The sequence below is a fragment of the Brassica oleracea genome, chromosome C1 (assembly GCF_000695525.1).
Source record: "Brassica oleracea var. oleracea cultivar TO1000 chromosome C1, BOL, whole genome shotgun sequence".
NCBI lineage: Eukaryota > Viridiplantae > Streptophyta > Magnoliopsida > Brassicales > Brassicaceae > Brassica > Brassica oleracea.
Window position 1 is genome coordinate 42,600,889 of NC_027748.1, and position 12,451 is coordinate 42,613,339.

General features: G+C 36.6%; 4 protein-coding genes and 1 pseudogene across 4 annotated transcripts; 1 reads left to right on the top strand and 4 right to left on the bottom strand.

Moving 5' to 3' along the window:
• The first annotated feature begins 108 nt into the window (after positions 1–108).
• Positions 109–2,302, top strand: LOC106322655 (auxin-responsive protein IAA16-like). The gene is made up of 5 exons (XM_013760753.1): positions 109–500; positions 1,122–1,393; positions 1,508–1,643; positions 1,733–1,797; positions 1,898–2,302. Exons 1-5 carry the CDS (start codon positions 298–300, stop codon positions 1,933–1,935), a joined length of 714 nt encoding a protein of 237 aa, XP_013616207.1. The 5' UTR covers positions 109–297; the 3' UTR covers positions 1,936–2,302.
• Positions 2,303–2,898: 596 nt separating this feature from the next.
• Positions 2,899–5,571, bottom strand: LOC106341342 (putative ankyrin repeat protein RF_0381). Its single transcript, XM_013780126.1, has 9 exons — positions 5,407–5,571; positions 4,989–5,051; positions 4,607–4,909; positions 4,384–4,523; positions 4,104–4,190; positions 3,587–4,027; positions 3,335–3,505; positions 3,182–3,261; positions 2,899–3,088 (listed from the first exon to the last, which is right to left on the bottom strand). The coding sequence occupies exons 1-9, from the start codon at positions 5,438–5,440 to the stop codon at positions 3,028–3,030; spliced, it is 1,380 nt and encodes a 459-aa protein (XP_013635580.1). The 5' UTR covers positions 5,441–5,571; the 3' UTR covers positions 2,899–3,027.
• A 494-nt stretch (positions 5,572–6,065) lies between these two features.
• Positions 6,066–7,113, bottom strand: LOC106340957 (F-box/kelch-repeat protein At3g04660-like). Its single transcript, XM_013779781.1, has 3 exons — positions 7,041–7,113; positions 6,438–6,926; positions 6,066–6,277 (listed from the first exon to the last, which is right to left on the bottom strand). The coding sequence occupies exons 1-3, from the start codon at positions 7,111–7,113 to the stop codon at positions 6,066–6,068; spliced, it is 774 nt and encodes a 257-aa protein (XP_013635235.1).
• Positions 7,114–8,024: 911 nt separating this feature from the next.
• Positions 8,025–9,188, bottom strand: LOC106301741 (annotated as a pseudogene).
• Positions 9,189–10,160: 972 nt separating this feature from the next.
• LOC106300496 (F-box/kelch-repeat protein At3g04660-like) lies at positions 10,161–11,334 on the bottom strand. Its single transcript, XM_013736654.1, has one exon. The coding sequence runs from the start codon at positions 11,307–11,309 to the stop codon at positions 10,161–10,163; it is 1,149 nt and encodes a 382-aa protein (XP_013592108.1). The 5' UTR covers positions 11,310–11,334.
• Between the last annotated feature and the right edge of the window lie 1,117 nt (positions 11,335–12,451).

Genomic DNA, 12,451 nt, shown 5'->3' on the forward strand with positions numbered 1-12,451 from the left:
CTCTCCCGACAACACCCTTGACGGTCCTACGAATCCCGGCATTCACGTGGCTGCATAGCACCCGTTCAAATCATAAACATCAATGATATATATTCTGTACCACACACGATCCAATATTTATCCCTTCGTAGTTTTCAACACATTTCACATCCTTCTCTCTCTCTTGAAACGTTTTAGTTTCAAAACGAACACATCAAAAGAACTAAAAAAGCCCTAGAAACAGGACAATCTTTTGATCTCTTACTCGTTTTCTGATTACCTAATTTATTACTTGTTACTAATCATTTATCAAGCAAGATGATTAATTTTGAGGCAACGGAGCTGAGGTTAGGGCTGCCGGGTGAGAATCACGGAGGAGGCATGGCTGCGAAAAACAACGGCAAAAGAGGATTCTCTGAGACCGTTGATCTCAAATTGAATCTTTCTTCTACGGCTATGGATTCAGTTTCTGAACTTGATTTAGTGAATATGAAGGAGAAGGTCGTGAAACCACCGGCCAAGTAAGAAACTAAATTTCAGTCTCTATTTCTACTAATATTTACTTTATATATATTGTCAACTCTTTACTTATAAGTAGATGTCCTAAATGTATTGAGATATTATATTATTTGTGGATAGACTCGATAAAATTAGATTATACGATCCGGTCATGGTTTGGCTTGAGATGGATATATAGGCTTTATAACACGATGAATGAATAAAGAAAAAAACACAACCAATGAATAAGTTAACTAGACTAACATTATGCAAAAAAAAAAATCTCATAAGGTTATGTTTTTGATTTGTTTTCTTTAGTTTTGCTCCATGTTTTCAATAGCTTTACGAAGATTATTTACATTTTTGATTTAAAAATAACCTTCCGTAGATAGGATTATGATTGATGAGTGCATGTTTATGTTTTTGGTCGGGAAGAATTAAGAAAAATACAAACACATAAGGAATCTTTACTTTATTATATTGGAGAAAAAGATAAAAATAAATAAATTAATAATATTTGGACAATTACAGCCACCCAACGTGCAAGACGTCTGGAGCAACTAGATGATTCACAAAACATGATATAAAAATACAATCAATAATATGTTTGAAATAAACAATTTAGTATATTTACGGAATTTCAGGGCACAAGTTGTGGGATGGCCACCGGTACGATCTTTCCGGAAAAACGTCATGTCAGGCCCAAAGCCAACCACCGGAGATGCCTTCCAAGCAACGGAAAATACTTCCAGCAGCAACGGAGCCACCTCCTCTGCCTCCATTGGTGCTACCGCAGCTTACGTGAAGATTAGCATGGACGGTGCACCGTACCTAAGAAAAATTGATTTGAAACTCTACAAAGCTTACCAAGATCTCTCCGATACATTAAGCAAAATGTTCAGCTCTTTTACCATAGGTAAACATTAAAAAAGAAAAATATAATGTATTATAATATGTCTATTAAAAAAATATAATAAGATGTCTATTAAAAACTTTACTCTTATTTAATATATTCTATATTCTTTTACAGGCAGCTATGGACCGCAAGGAATGAAAGATATTGTGAATGAGGGTAAATTGATCGATCTTTTGAACGGATCAGATTATGTTCCAACTTATGAAGATAAAGATGGAGACTGGATGCTTCTAGGAGACGTACCGTGGGAGTGAGTATTAATTAATTTACAGAATTTATTTATTTTTGTTGCAACTATAGAACAAATATTTATTTACGTTTCGTTTGATTTTTTTTTAGGATGTTTGTTGATTCATCATGCAAACGCATAAGAATTATGAAGGGATCAGAAGCAATCGGACTTGGTTAGTATTCTTAATCCAAAGTTTACTACTGTATATACCAATATACCATATGATTATGTGCATTTTGTTTGTTGATTAAACTAGTTTCGATTGATTGCAGCTCCAAGGGCTTTAGAAAAGTGCAAGAACAGAAGATGAGAGCGCTTGGTGACATTTTTAAGATTGTCCAAAAAAGGAAGAAGGACCGGTTTGATCCGGTTGGATGTCTGAAACCGAAAATCCAAACCGGCTCGAACCTACAGTTCTGAGCAGGGAGTTTGCGTATAGTTATCATAAATAATATTTTTGGGTATTCGAATAAATAATAAATTGTTGTGATGTATCACATGCTATAAATTAAACCGTTTTTGTTACATGCATTATGTTATGTACATATATAAATGTGTTTTTTATTAGGTTGCATCTATGTTTTGAACAACTTTTTTTGTTTTTACGCATTTGTATTTGTCTATATGGTAAATATCCGTTAAGACATCTTGATGTGTTACTTTGACGTGACAAATTATCATTCACGTTTAGTGTATTTCATTTATTTGTTTTTTTTTCGCACTGTAAACTCATTATTTCATTTTAGACCATCTTTTTAACTCCCTAATTAAAAATGATCGTAAAACTAACAAATACTCCATATTAAAAAAAAACTCCATATAATAGTTTCTCCAGCTAATGTTCTCGTCACTTCTTCGTTGAAACATTTATGAAAAGACTTTAAATAATTTAATATATCACTTTTTTCAACCAAAAAAAAAACATTTATGAAAAGACTTAATAGATCAAGGTAATGTGTGATAGTGGAACGGGCCAGAGCATGCGGGCAATGTAGAGTTGTTGGGGAACAACATTTGTAATGAATTACAAATAAAATTAACAATGTCTTTAATATATGCATGCTCCATTATTGATGCTAACTCTGTCATCCATTGCCTCAAACAAACAATAGGTGACAAGTGACAACTTTGATTTTTGTTTATAATTTAGTCATCAATTTTCTTGATAAATTTGATCTTAGTTACTATGGATTAATACACCAAGAACATGCAATAACTTGTTTTAAAATTTATAAATTTAAACCAAATCCGACCACAAACAAAACTTTGTTCCTGAAGTTTTTAGCACATTTAAGTAAGAAATAGACAGCTCCATAAGGAGAAGACCAAATCACCAAAGGTAAGAAGCAGGCCAAAACTTCATACAGATACTAAAATAAATAGACACATCTCTCAGAAGATCTTATGATTTGTCTGTAATCTTGTCCTTGCCATGAAACTTCCTTCCAGCATCTACAGCTTCTCTGTAGAACAAAGAGAGAAACACACAAAACACATCAGTTATAAACCGATACAAACCAATTCAAACTCAAACATCATAAGGGTTTCAAACAAACCTGAAAGCATCAATGAGCTCTTTGCTTTCAGGGCTTAGCAACACTCCCTCATAAAAAGCATTGGCTGCTTCATCAAACCTCTGAAGATTCATAGACAACTCAGTGAACTATACTCTTTCAATGTTAAAAAAAATCAAAGGCTTTTTTAATTACCTGTAGCAAACGAAGAGCAGCCCCTTCTCTGAAACAACCTTTAGGCCAATCAGGTTTTAGTTCTCTGCAGGCTTTAGCATCAGATAAGGCATGCTCAGCTTGTCCTAACCGCAACCAGCAGATGCTTCGGTTTGAGAACAACGTATGATCCATAGGGTCAAAATCAATAGCCTTGATTCAAAAAAAACATCACAAATATGCACTTAAAAATAAATGACTCATAAAAATAGTTTTTAGTTGTTGAATGAATACTTGTGTGTAGGCGTCAATGGCCATCTGGTAATCCTTTCTATGGAAAGCGTCTTGTCCTCTTGCTTTAGCTTCTGCTGCTTTAGCCTTTGCTTCTGGTGAGACCTCAGGAAGGTCTTTCTTGACGATCCCACTCTCTCCAGATTTGGCCTTGTCCGAGTTATTCTCCTCTTGTGCTTTGTTTGATTCCATGTGAGCAAGAACTCCATCTACTGTCCAGTCTGAAACAGATTCAGGTTTTGTTGTCAAGGGGAAGAGAGTCTCAACAATCTTTCTGTTCTCTCTTAAAGCTGCAACTTCCAATGCCGTATTCCCTTCCTCGTCTTTCTGATTAGGATCAGCTCCAGCTTTAAGTAAACAGTTGATTAACTCAAGATCTCCAATATCAGCAGCAATGTGCAACGGAGTTGCACCACCAGCAAACACATTAGCCTTGGCACCTGCCTGCGCAATTAACAAAATAAGAACCAAGCTTGATCTAAGATGTATAACAACACTACAAATAATAAACATCTCATACCTTGACTAAGAGCTCTACGCATGCCACAGAGCCAGCTGCTACTGCAGATAACAGTGGCGTGACATTATCTTCTGTCTCAGCGTTAGGCTGCAAAATCATTATAAACAACAAACTTTAATGTTCGTTGGAAACTACAGATTTGATGGAACTTAAACTAAATATATTAGTGTTAAAAAAATCGGCCTAGGTGCCCGCCTAAACGATAATCCTCTATAAGACGCCTAACCACCACCTAGCGATTTTTAGAACATTGAAATATTATATATACACAAGAGTTTACATTGGCATTGTGCTCTAACAAGACTTGCACTGCATCTTTCTGGTCATGGCCAGCAGCCCAAATTAACGGCGTGCCAGACTCGCTTTGAGAATCAACCGGAACACCTATAGAAAGCAGTTCCTTTACCAACTCAATGTTCCCTAGTGATAACCAAACACACAACACTTCAATGACCTGAGAAAGTGAAACGTAAAAGAAACAAGAGAGTAATCAACAAACAAACCTGTCCCAGCTGCATGATGCAATGCAGTAGCTCCTAGCTCACTTGCGATGTTAGGATCAGCTCCGTGGTCTAAAAGATACTTAGCCGTATCAACCTGTCCTTGCCTCGCAGCATGAACAAGTGGAGTGTCCCCAGCTTCATCTTTTGTGTTGGCGTCCAGTTTCAGCTCTTCCAAGAGGTATCTGCAAACCTCAGTTTGTCCTTCCCTTGCGGCGAAGTGAAGCGCGCCGCGTTTGTTTGCGTCTTTGACACTCTCCACAGTTTGCTTCAAGCCTTTTCCTTCATCAAGCTGCTTAGCAACATCTGCTTCGTGAAGATACATCAGAGCCAAAGAGATGTAATATATTAACATAAGGGTATGTGATTGATTAACGAAACTCACTCTTAAGGAACTCAAGGTTTCCAGTAATAGATGCATTTAGAAACTGCTGAACTTTCTCCCTCGCTGAAAGTAACAATCCAAAGAACAAGAAGTTAGAGATTCAAACTAACAATAAGACTTGTTACACTCTTCAATACCCAAAACAGAGCCAATTTAAAAAAAAAAGTGAACTTTATTAATCAGATTAATTCAACTAAAGAGAAGTATTAAAACCCATCAAGGAATCTCTACATGCATTCATAGAAAAGAGATTGAAATCTTTCTAACACATAGAAGAAGGAAGGAGATGAAAAAAAGTGAACTTTATTCATCAGATCAATTCAACTAAAGAGAAGTATCAGAACCCATCAAGGAATCTTGATGAATTCAAAGAAAAGAGATTGATTCATCTTTATACAGAAGAAGGAAGAGAGCAGACCTGCAAGGGCAGTAGAAGCATCAGGAGCTGCCATGGAAGATAATAAGCTTTGTTTGTCTGATGAAATAATGAAACTTTGTAGTGACTTTGTTGTCTCGGAGTTAGTTCCGGTCGGCGAAACAAGAGTTCGTGTCTGATTATCAGGAGTCTGAAGAAGCTAGTAGGCTTTCTTTCTAGGTTTTAAGGAAGATTCGAGAGGTGATTTTTTATCTTCCAATAAATTTGAATGTTATACCCTCACACTATATTAGTTATTACAAAACATACCCAAATAGTATTATTTGTGCTAAATAACCCCTGAGTGCTTGTTTTGTACTAATCTCTTTTCGTATCCTCTGAACGTTCAACGTTAGATGCATAATTGGCTCCAAAGATCGAATTTTGGACTCCGAGTGGAAGCAACGTTACAATTGTATATTCCACTTGGCATGGGTTATAAGAGCACTTTTGAACTCGGTTTCTGTGGCAGTACCAACAAGCATGAACAATCTGGCTTCAGACGAATTTTTTTTCTTATATAGATGTTGTATGCAGCAATATGTATATATAAGGTTGATAGCTTCTTTATATTGCAAATGAAAATATATTAAATAAGGCTTCCATGGTTAGGAGATGAGAATCTGAATCAATGTGGAAACATATACACATCCACAGACACATTATTTATTTATAACACAAAGCTCAAGTGCACCTGCAATGGTAATCCAACCCGCTATAGCTAACTTTCCAGTGTAGTTCACTATGCAAAGGTTATCCTCAGGCACCTTAATGACATTAAACTCTTCAGATATCAGATCGAAGCTTATCAAGGCTGCTTCATTTTGTATCCAAGCATAATAATACAGTATCCCATTTATGCAATAGCCCTTCGGTAGGTAAATTATTACGAGAAGGAGGAAGATATGGATGCTTAGAACATGATTAATGAGGAGTTTTTAGGGTGAGTTTCTTAGCGGAATATAATAATCCGTCTCTTAACTTTTAACTAAAAAAATTAAGAACCTGCTCTTAAATATCTAAGACCTCCCCATTAATCATGCTCTTACATTCAACCGTTCTCCATTTTCGTTGACCTACTCCTAGAGTGTACACTTGATGCTCCTCGGACACAACTCTTTGATGAACTTGTAGTACAGTCATGCACAGCACTTTGTATACATCATTCACTGGATCATACCCTAAAAAGGATAATACACCTCTTCTATTAGTTTTGACTCTAGGTAACGTTAATAATTGGCCCGTGCTAGGGTTTGCAACCATGACTTTCGATTCCATTGGACAGCAGATCAAGCCGCGGACGGGTGGTGAATAAGCATACACGCGAGTAAATGGAGTTATGTTTAGCCTATGACGATCTGAAGATGGATCATCCTGGGAGCAGGATTGTAACAACTGCTCCTCATACAGCTGGACTGTGAAAAGAAGACGCATCCGAGTGGAAGATCGAGCTATGTACAGCTTTGTCAACTCTTTGCCACGGATTATAGATGACCATTGTTTTGAAACTAAGACAAACCTGCCTATGGATTTTCAGGAGCTATGTACAGCTTTGTCAACTCTTTGCCACGGATTATAGATGACCATTGTTTTTGAAACTAAGACTGAATTGTTTTCATCTTCGTTCTTCGTAAGACATTGTTGATTGGTCCTGGTCGTCTCTTTCCTCTTGGCTCTTTTCATGGTTCTGTGTCTTGGTCCCTTTTTCATTTTTCAATCCGTAACAGTATATAAATATCTTTGCTTAAAAAAACAAAACCCTTTAAAAAAAAAATAGACAAAACAAAACAAAACCCTAATATCTTTTAGAGACTTTGCAAATAAAACCCTCATTTATCACGGCCATTCCAGTTCACCCACCCCTTTGTATTCAAGTACTTCTTTGCCGTGTGGTGCTTAGTAGTTAGGAATTTGCAAAGTGAAACTTAAAAAAAAACAAATTGACAGTTTCGTCACAACAATCCAGAATGTCGTGCAGTGGAAAATCTCAAAATCTGCCTATGGTTTTGGCAGAGACTAAAATGTCCTGAAGAAGGTGACTCTCACCACTTTTTTTTTGAATGAGTAAAATTTATTCAATCAAAACATTTGGTACATCAAGTGCATCTATTATTGATTAGCTAAAGAATCAAAACAATGAAACTTAATATAATGAATGGAAAAATTGCAGTTTTGCATGCTGTAGAAGAATCTTGAACTCTTATCCCAAACCAAGTTCTTAACCCTTCTTCAAGATGCTTTTTTCCTTTTCCTTGAACTGTCACTTTTTTTTTTGTCATAACCGATCTTGTATATATTCTATATTAAGTTTTCATCACAACGCTCTTGCTTATTGAGTTTTACAACTGGAGTGAGAACGATCTTGTATACTAGATTATACAGGAACTAACACAAATTGTTTTGAAAAAAACAAAAACAAAAATGCTATAACAAATGGGAACAAAGCAAGGTCAAAAGGCAACCAAAACGATCATACATTCTTTACGAAACGAAAGGTACAAATATAAAATCAAATAAGAAAACAAAATCAAAGCTAATATTCATCTTCAAAATGTAAATCAAATAAGAAAATCAAATATAAAACAGCCAGGTCCACACAAACAACACAAAACGGATAAAACTTAATTTGACAGAAACATAGGACTCTCTACATGATTAAAATAGACTTCGAGAGAAGCATGGGGATCTCCAATTCCTTCAACCACAACTTTCTTAGCATTGTTTTCCTTGAGATCGTAACTGATGAAATAGAACGGCTTAACGCAACTGACCGGTGAAAATATAAGCTCGCCGGTACTAAGTGTACCCCTGAACCTGAATCCACGACAAGTTCCAACTAAATCTATCCAAAAAGGAACAACGATTGAAACTTTTGACCATTCTTGTTTACTGGCATCTTCTAGAACCCATATGTGAACATCACCATTAATGGTAGGCAAACTCGATATAGCTATCTTTTCATTGTAGTTCACTAAGCAATTGATATCCTCAGGTAACTTTATGGTATTAAACTCTTCAGAGATCAGATCAAAGCTTATCAAGGCTCCTTCATTTTGTATCCAAGCATAATAATATAATATCCCATTTATGCATATACATTTAGCAGGTAAACAAGAGGTAGGAGGAGGAAGATGAGGATGCTCACATTCAATCATTCTCCATTTCTGTTGACCTCCTCCTAGAGTGTAAACTTGATGCTCCTCTGACACAACTTATGAACGTCTTTGATGACCTCCTATTACCGTCATGCACAAGACTTTATATAGATCATTCATTGGATCATACCCTAAAAAGGATAATACACCTCTTCTAACAGTTTTGACTCTAGGTAACGTTAAGAGCTGGCCCGTGCTAGGGTTTGCAATCACCACTTTAGAATCCATTTGACGGCAGATCAAGCCGCGGATGGGTGGAGAAAAAGCATACACATGCATACGGTGTTGAGCTATGTTTAACCTATGACGATGATCATTAGAAGATGGATCAACCTGGGAGCAGGTTTGTAAGAACTGCTCTCTCACGTGCATGCGGAAGATTGTGAAGAGAAGACGCGTCCGATTCGAGGATCGAGACATGTACAGTTTGATAAAATCTTTGCGGCGGATTATGGATAGCCATTTTTTTGAAACCAAGACTAGGCTGGCTACAGATTTGGTCGGAATTTTCATGAGAATCTCTACGATCAGATTGAGAGGAATGATTGAAAACGGATCTTTTTCATCTTCTTTCTTCGTTAGACGTTTTTGATTGGTCCCGGTCGTCTCCTTCCTCCTCGCTCTTTTCATGGTTTCTATCTTTGACGAAAACAAAAATGAAGCCCTGGTATATATCTTTGTACATAGTTAGGAGATTTGCAAATACAACCCTCAATTTTCACGGCTATTCTAATTCCCTCCTTTGTATTCAAGTATTGCTTTACAATGTGGTGTTTAATATATGGGAAATTGCAAGGTGAGCCTCTTTTTACAAAAATTAATAGAAAAGTTTTTTTTTTTGGTGCAATGAAAATCTTTACGACAAAATAAAATAAAATTGGACGTTAAAATGGCCTGAAGAAGGTGAGTCTCAAGTGGAAACTGAATTCCGTTTAATCAAGAATGGTCTTGTATGCTAGATTAAGTTTTCATCACAACGCTTTTACGTATTGACTTTTACAGTTAAAGTAGAACGGGTACTTACAAAAAAACTAGAACGATCTTGTATACTAGATTATAGAGGAACAAAGACCGAACTGTATATTTAGTTACCTCGAATAGTACGAATATATACTATATAGTAAGTCTTAAATTATTGAAAACGTAACAAATAAGCAAAATTATTAGAACTATTGATTATTCCTAGAATATTCAAATGCATGATGACCTGATTAGAGTAAGTTTTGGGTTTTGTGTGAAGCTCTTAACAAGCATATGTTTTCTTTTTTAATTTGGTTTATATATGGAGAGGAACAAAAAGTTTTGTTTTGGCTGTACAGTTACGGTAAGCTTTGCAAAACTTATCTAAATCGATGTGTTTTGCTTCTTAATCAAGTAACAAAGCTCAAAAGGCAATCAAAATGACGATGAAAATCCGTTTAGCCAACACAAAGCTATACATTTTCCAGTCACAATATATACAACAACAAAATCGAAAACCAAAACTTCAATCAACTCATACTTGCATATACAATCCACAATCATACAACATTTATGAAAAGACTGAATAAATTGTTTTAACAAATGTCACAATTACAATAATAAGGATCATTAACATGTCTTTCACAGAACCATATAACTCTCTGCATGATCGAAAAAGACTTGGATAATATCAGAGTAATATACAATATCATCAATCACAATTTTTCTGAATTCCCCCCCCTCCGGATTGTAACAAAGAAAAAAAAACGGCTTAGGGGTTGTAATCGGTGTTAATATCATCTCTCCATTACCAAGTATACCCCTGAACGCGAACTTATAAGACATTCCAAATCTATCTGCCAGAGGAGGCATCACGACAACAGCTTTTGACCATATTTCTTTGTTGACATCTTCCAGAACCCATAGGTCAACTGGTCCTAAACATTGTAGAGTCGCTATGGTTATCTTTCCAGCGTGATTCACCAGCTCACCACACTGTTGAAGCGTATCATCTTCGGGTAGCTTAGTAACATTAAAGTCTTCAGAACTCAGATCAAAACTCATTAGAGAACTTTTTTCTTTGTAAGAAGCTAAATAATACATAACCCCATCTCTGCATATCCCTTGACATCCAGAATAATGACGATGTGGATACTTACACTCGATCATTCTCCATTTTTGTTTAGCTCCTACAGTGATCACTTGATGCTCCTCCGACATAGCAACACCACGAGATATGTTACTACGTTTAGATACCACCGTCATGCACAACACTTTGTACACATCATTAACTGGATCATATCCAAAAACTGATAATATGTTTTTCTTAATCGTTTTGACTCTAGGTAAAAATACGAACTGACCCGTGCTAGGGTTTCCGACCTTCACCTTGGTACCGTTCCGACCGCAGATCAAGCCGCGAACAGGTGGAGTAAATTCATACGGTAGGTACGGTCCATACGGATCCGGTTTACAACTAACCTTGTCATGATTAGAAGACAACGGATACTCTTGAGAGATGGAGTGAAAGCGCTGCATCTTCACGTACTGGCGGCCACCGTGCACTGAGACAAGATGACGCGGCTGAGTTGAAGATCGAGTCATGTACAACTCGGTGAACTTTTTGTCGAGGATTATCGATGACAAGTGTTTAGAAGCGAAATGGAGCCTGGCTATGGATCCCGGCGGCAGTTTCATGAGAATCACTACGTTCATGTCATTTGGAAGCTTCTTAAACGGATCGTTTACATTCCTTTCGTCTGGTTTCTCAGACCTCTTGACCCTTTTCATGACTCTTTTCAACTCAGCCTCTCACTGTTTGATTCTTTTGGCTCTTAGAGCATGTTTATAGGCGGCTCTTAAGAGAGGTTTAAAGGAAAATCCAGAATTAAAATAAATGAAAAATGGTGATAAAAGGAAGAGGCGTCCCTTAATTAACATCTCGAAGACACGCCTCTTCTGGGGCACGTGTCGCAATTTGACAGTGTGAGAAATGAAGTGTCGGGGTTTCGAGTTTCTTTTTTTTTTTCTGTTTCTCTTGCGTTTCGTATTCTCTCTCTCTGGCGAAAGGTGATGACGATTTCAATGGCGATTCTCTCTTCTCGGTGGGTCTCGTCGACGAAACAGCGATGGCTCTCTCGGTGGGTCTCGGCGACGAAGGGAAATGGCAAAGGCTTTCTCATCGACCAAGCAAAACGCGGACCTCTCTCTCTATCGGTGGCGAATGGAAAAGGTAAAGGTTCAGATCCTATATGTTTATGTTTCAATCTATCAAGTATGCATGTCTTAGATTTGTCTTCGTGAATCTTTGTAAATACATCTCTGACTTGTTTGATTAGGTATAAGATCGATGAAGTGAAGATACAGACTTGGAAGAATCATGAGAAGAGAAAGGCCGTCATGGAGATGAAAAAATGGAGGTATGATTCTCAGTCAAAATACTTCGGTTCTTTGGATTGAACAGTTTCGGTGTTGGTTTGGATTGAATATTTAATTGAAAAGGTTTTTTTGAAAATGAAAAAATTTCTTCAAATTGTTTTAAAGTTTGAATTGAAAGTGTGATCTTGTGTGGATAAACCTATATCTTTACTCTTGTAGTTAACGATTTTACTCTGGTTTGAGATCGTTTGTAATGATTGTTTATTTCTTGTCTGTGTTTTTATGGGTACATGGATGGATCAAGAGGAATGGTACTGGCATGATCCATGGTTGATCTACAGACGGGAAGTGGGCACAGAACCTCTCTCTTTGTCAGACAAAACATAAAGGTACTTTCTCTTTGATCTTTGTAGATATATAAACGTTTGTCTTTGCTCTGTGCGTGTGAATATGATTTTAAAAATAGTTTGAAATGTGATTGTTATTCAAACGTTTGTCTTTGCTCTCTGAGTTTAAAATTTAATTCATGTTTGTGTTAGGTTAGATAATAAATT

Coding starts and splice junctions, on each gene's coding strand:
- LOC106322655 (XM_013760753.1), top strand. CDS start 298: ATGATTAATTTTGAGGCAACGGAGCTGAGGTTAGGGCTGCCGGGTGAG. Junction 501..1,121: donor GTCGTGAAACCACCGGCCAA/GTAAGAAACTAA, acceptor ACGGAATTTCAG/GGCACAAGTTGTGGGATGGC. Junction 1,394..1,507: donor GTTCAGCTCTTTTACCATAG/GTAAACATTAAA, acceptor ATTCTTTTACAG/GCAGCTATGGACCGCAAGGA.
- LOC106340957 (XM_013779781.1), bottom strand. CDS start 7,113: ATGAAAAAGGGACCAAGACACAGAACCATGAAAAGAGCCAAGAGGAAA. Junction 6,927..7,040: donor GACCAGGACCAATCAACAAT/GTCTTACGAAGA, acceptor GAAAATCCATAG/GCAGGTTTGTCTTAGTTTCA. Junction 6,278..6,437: donor TGAATGTAAGAGCATGATTA/ATGGGGAGGTCT, acceptor TAATTTACCTAC/CGAAGGGCTATTGCATAAAT.
- LOC106341342 (XM_013780126.1), bottom strand. CDS start 5,440: ATGGCAGCTCCTGATGCTTCTACTGCCCTTGCAG. Junction 4,191..4,383: donor TGTTAGAGCACAATGCCAAT/GTAAACTCTTGT, acceptor ATGATTTTGCAG/CCTAACGCTGAGACAGAAGA. Junction 3,089..3,181: donor GAGCTCATTGATGCTTTCAG/GTTTGTTTGAAA, acceptor TTTGTTCTACAG/AGAAGCTGTAGATGCTGGAA.
- LOC106300496 (XM_013736654.1), bottom strand. CDS start 11,309: ATGAAAAGGGTCAAGAGGTCTGAGAAACCAGACGAAAGGAATGTAAAC.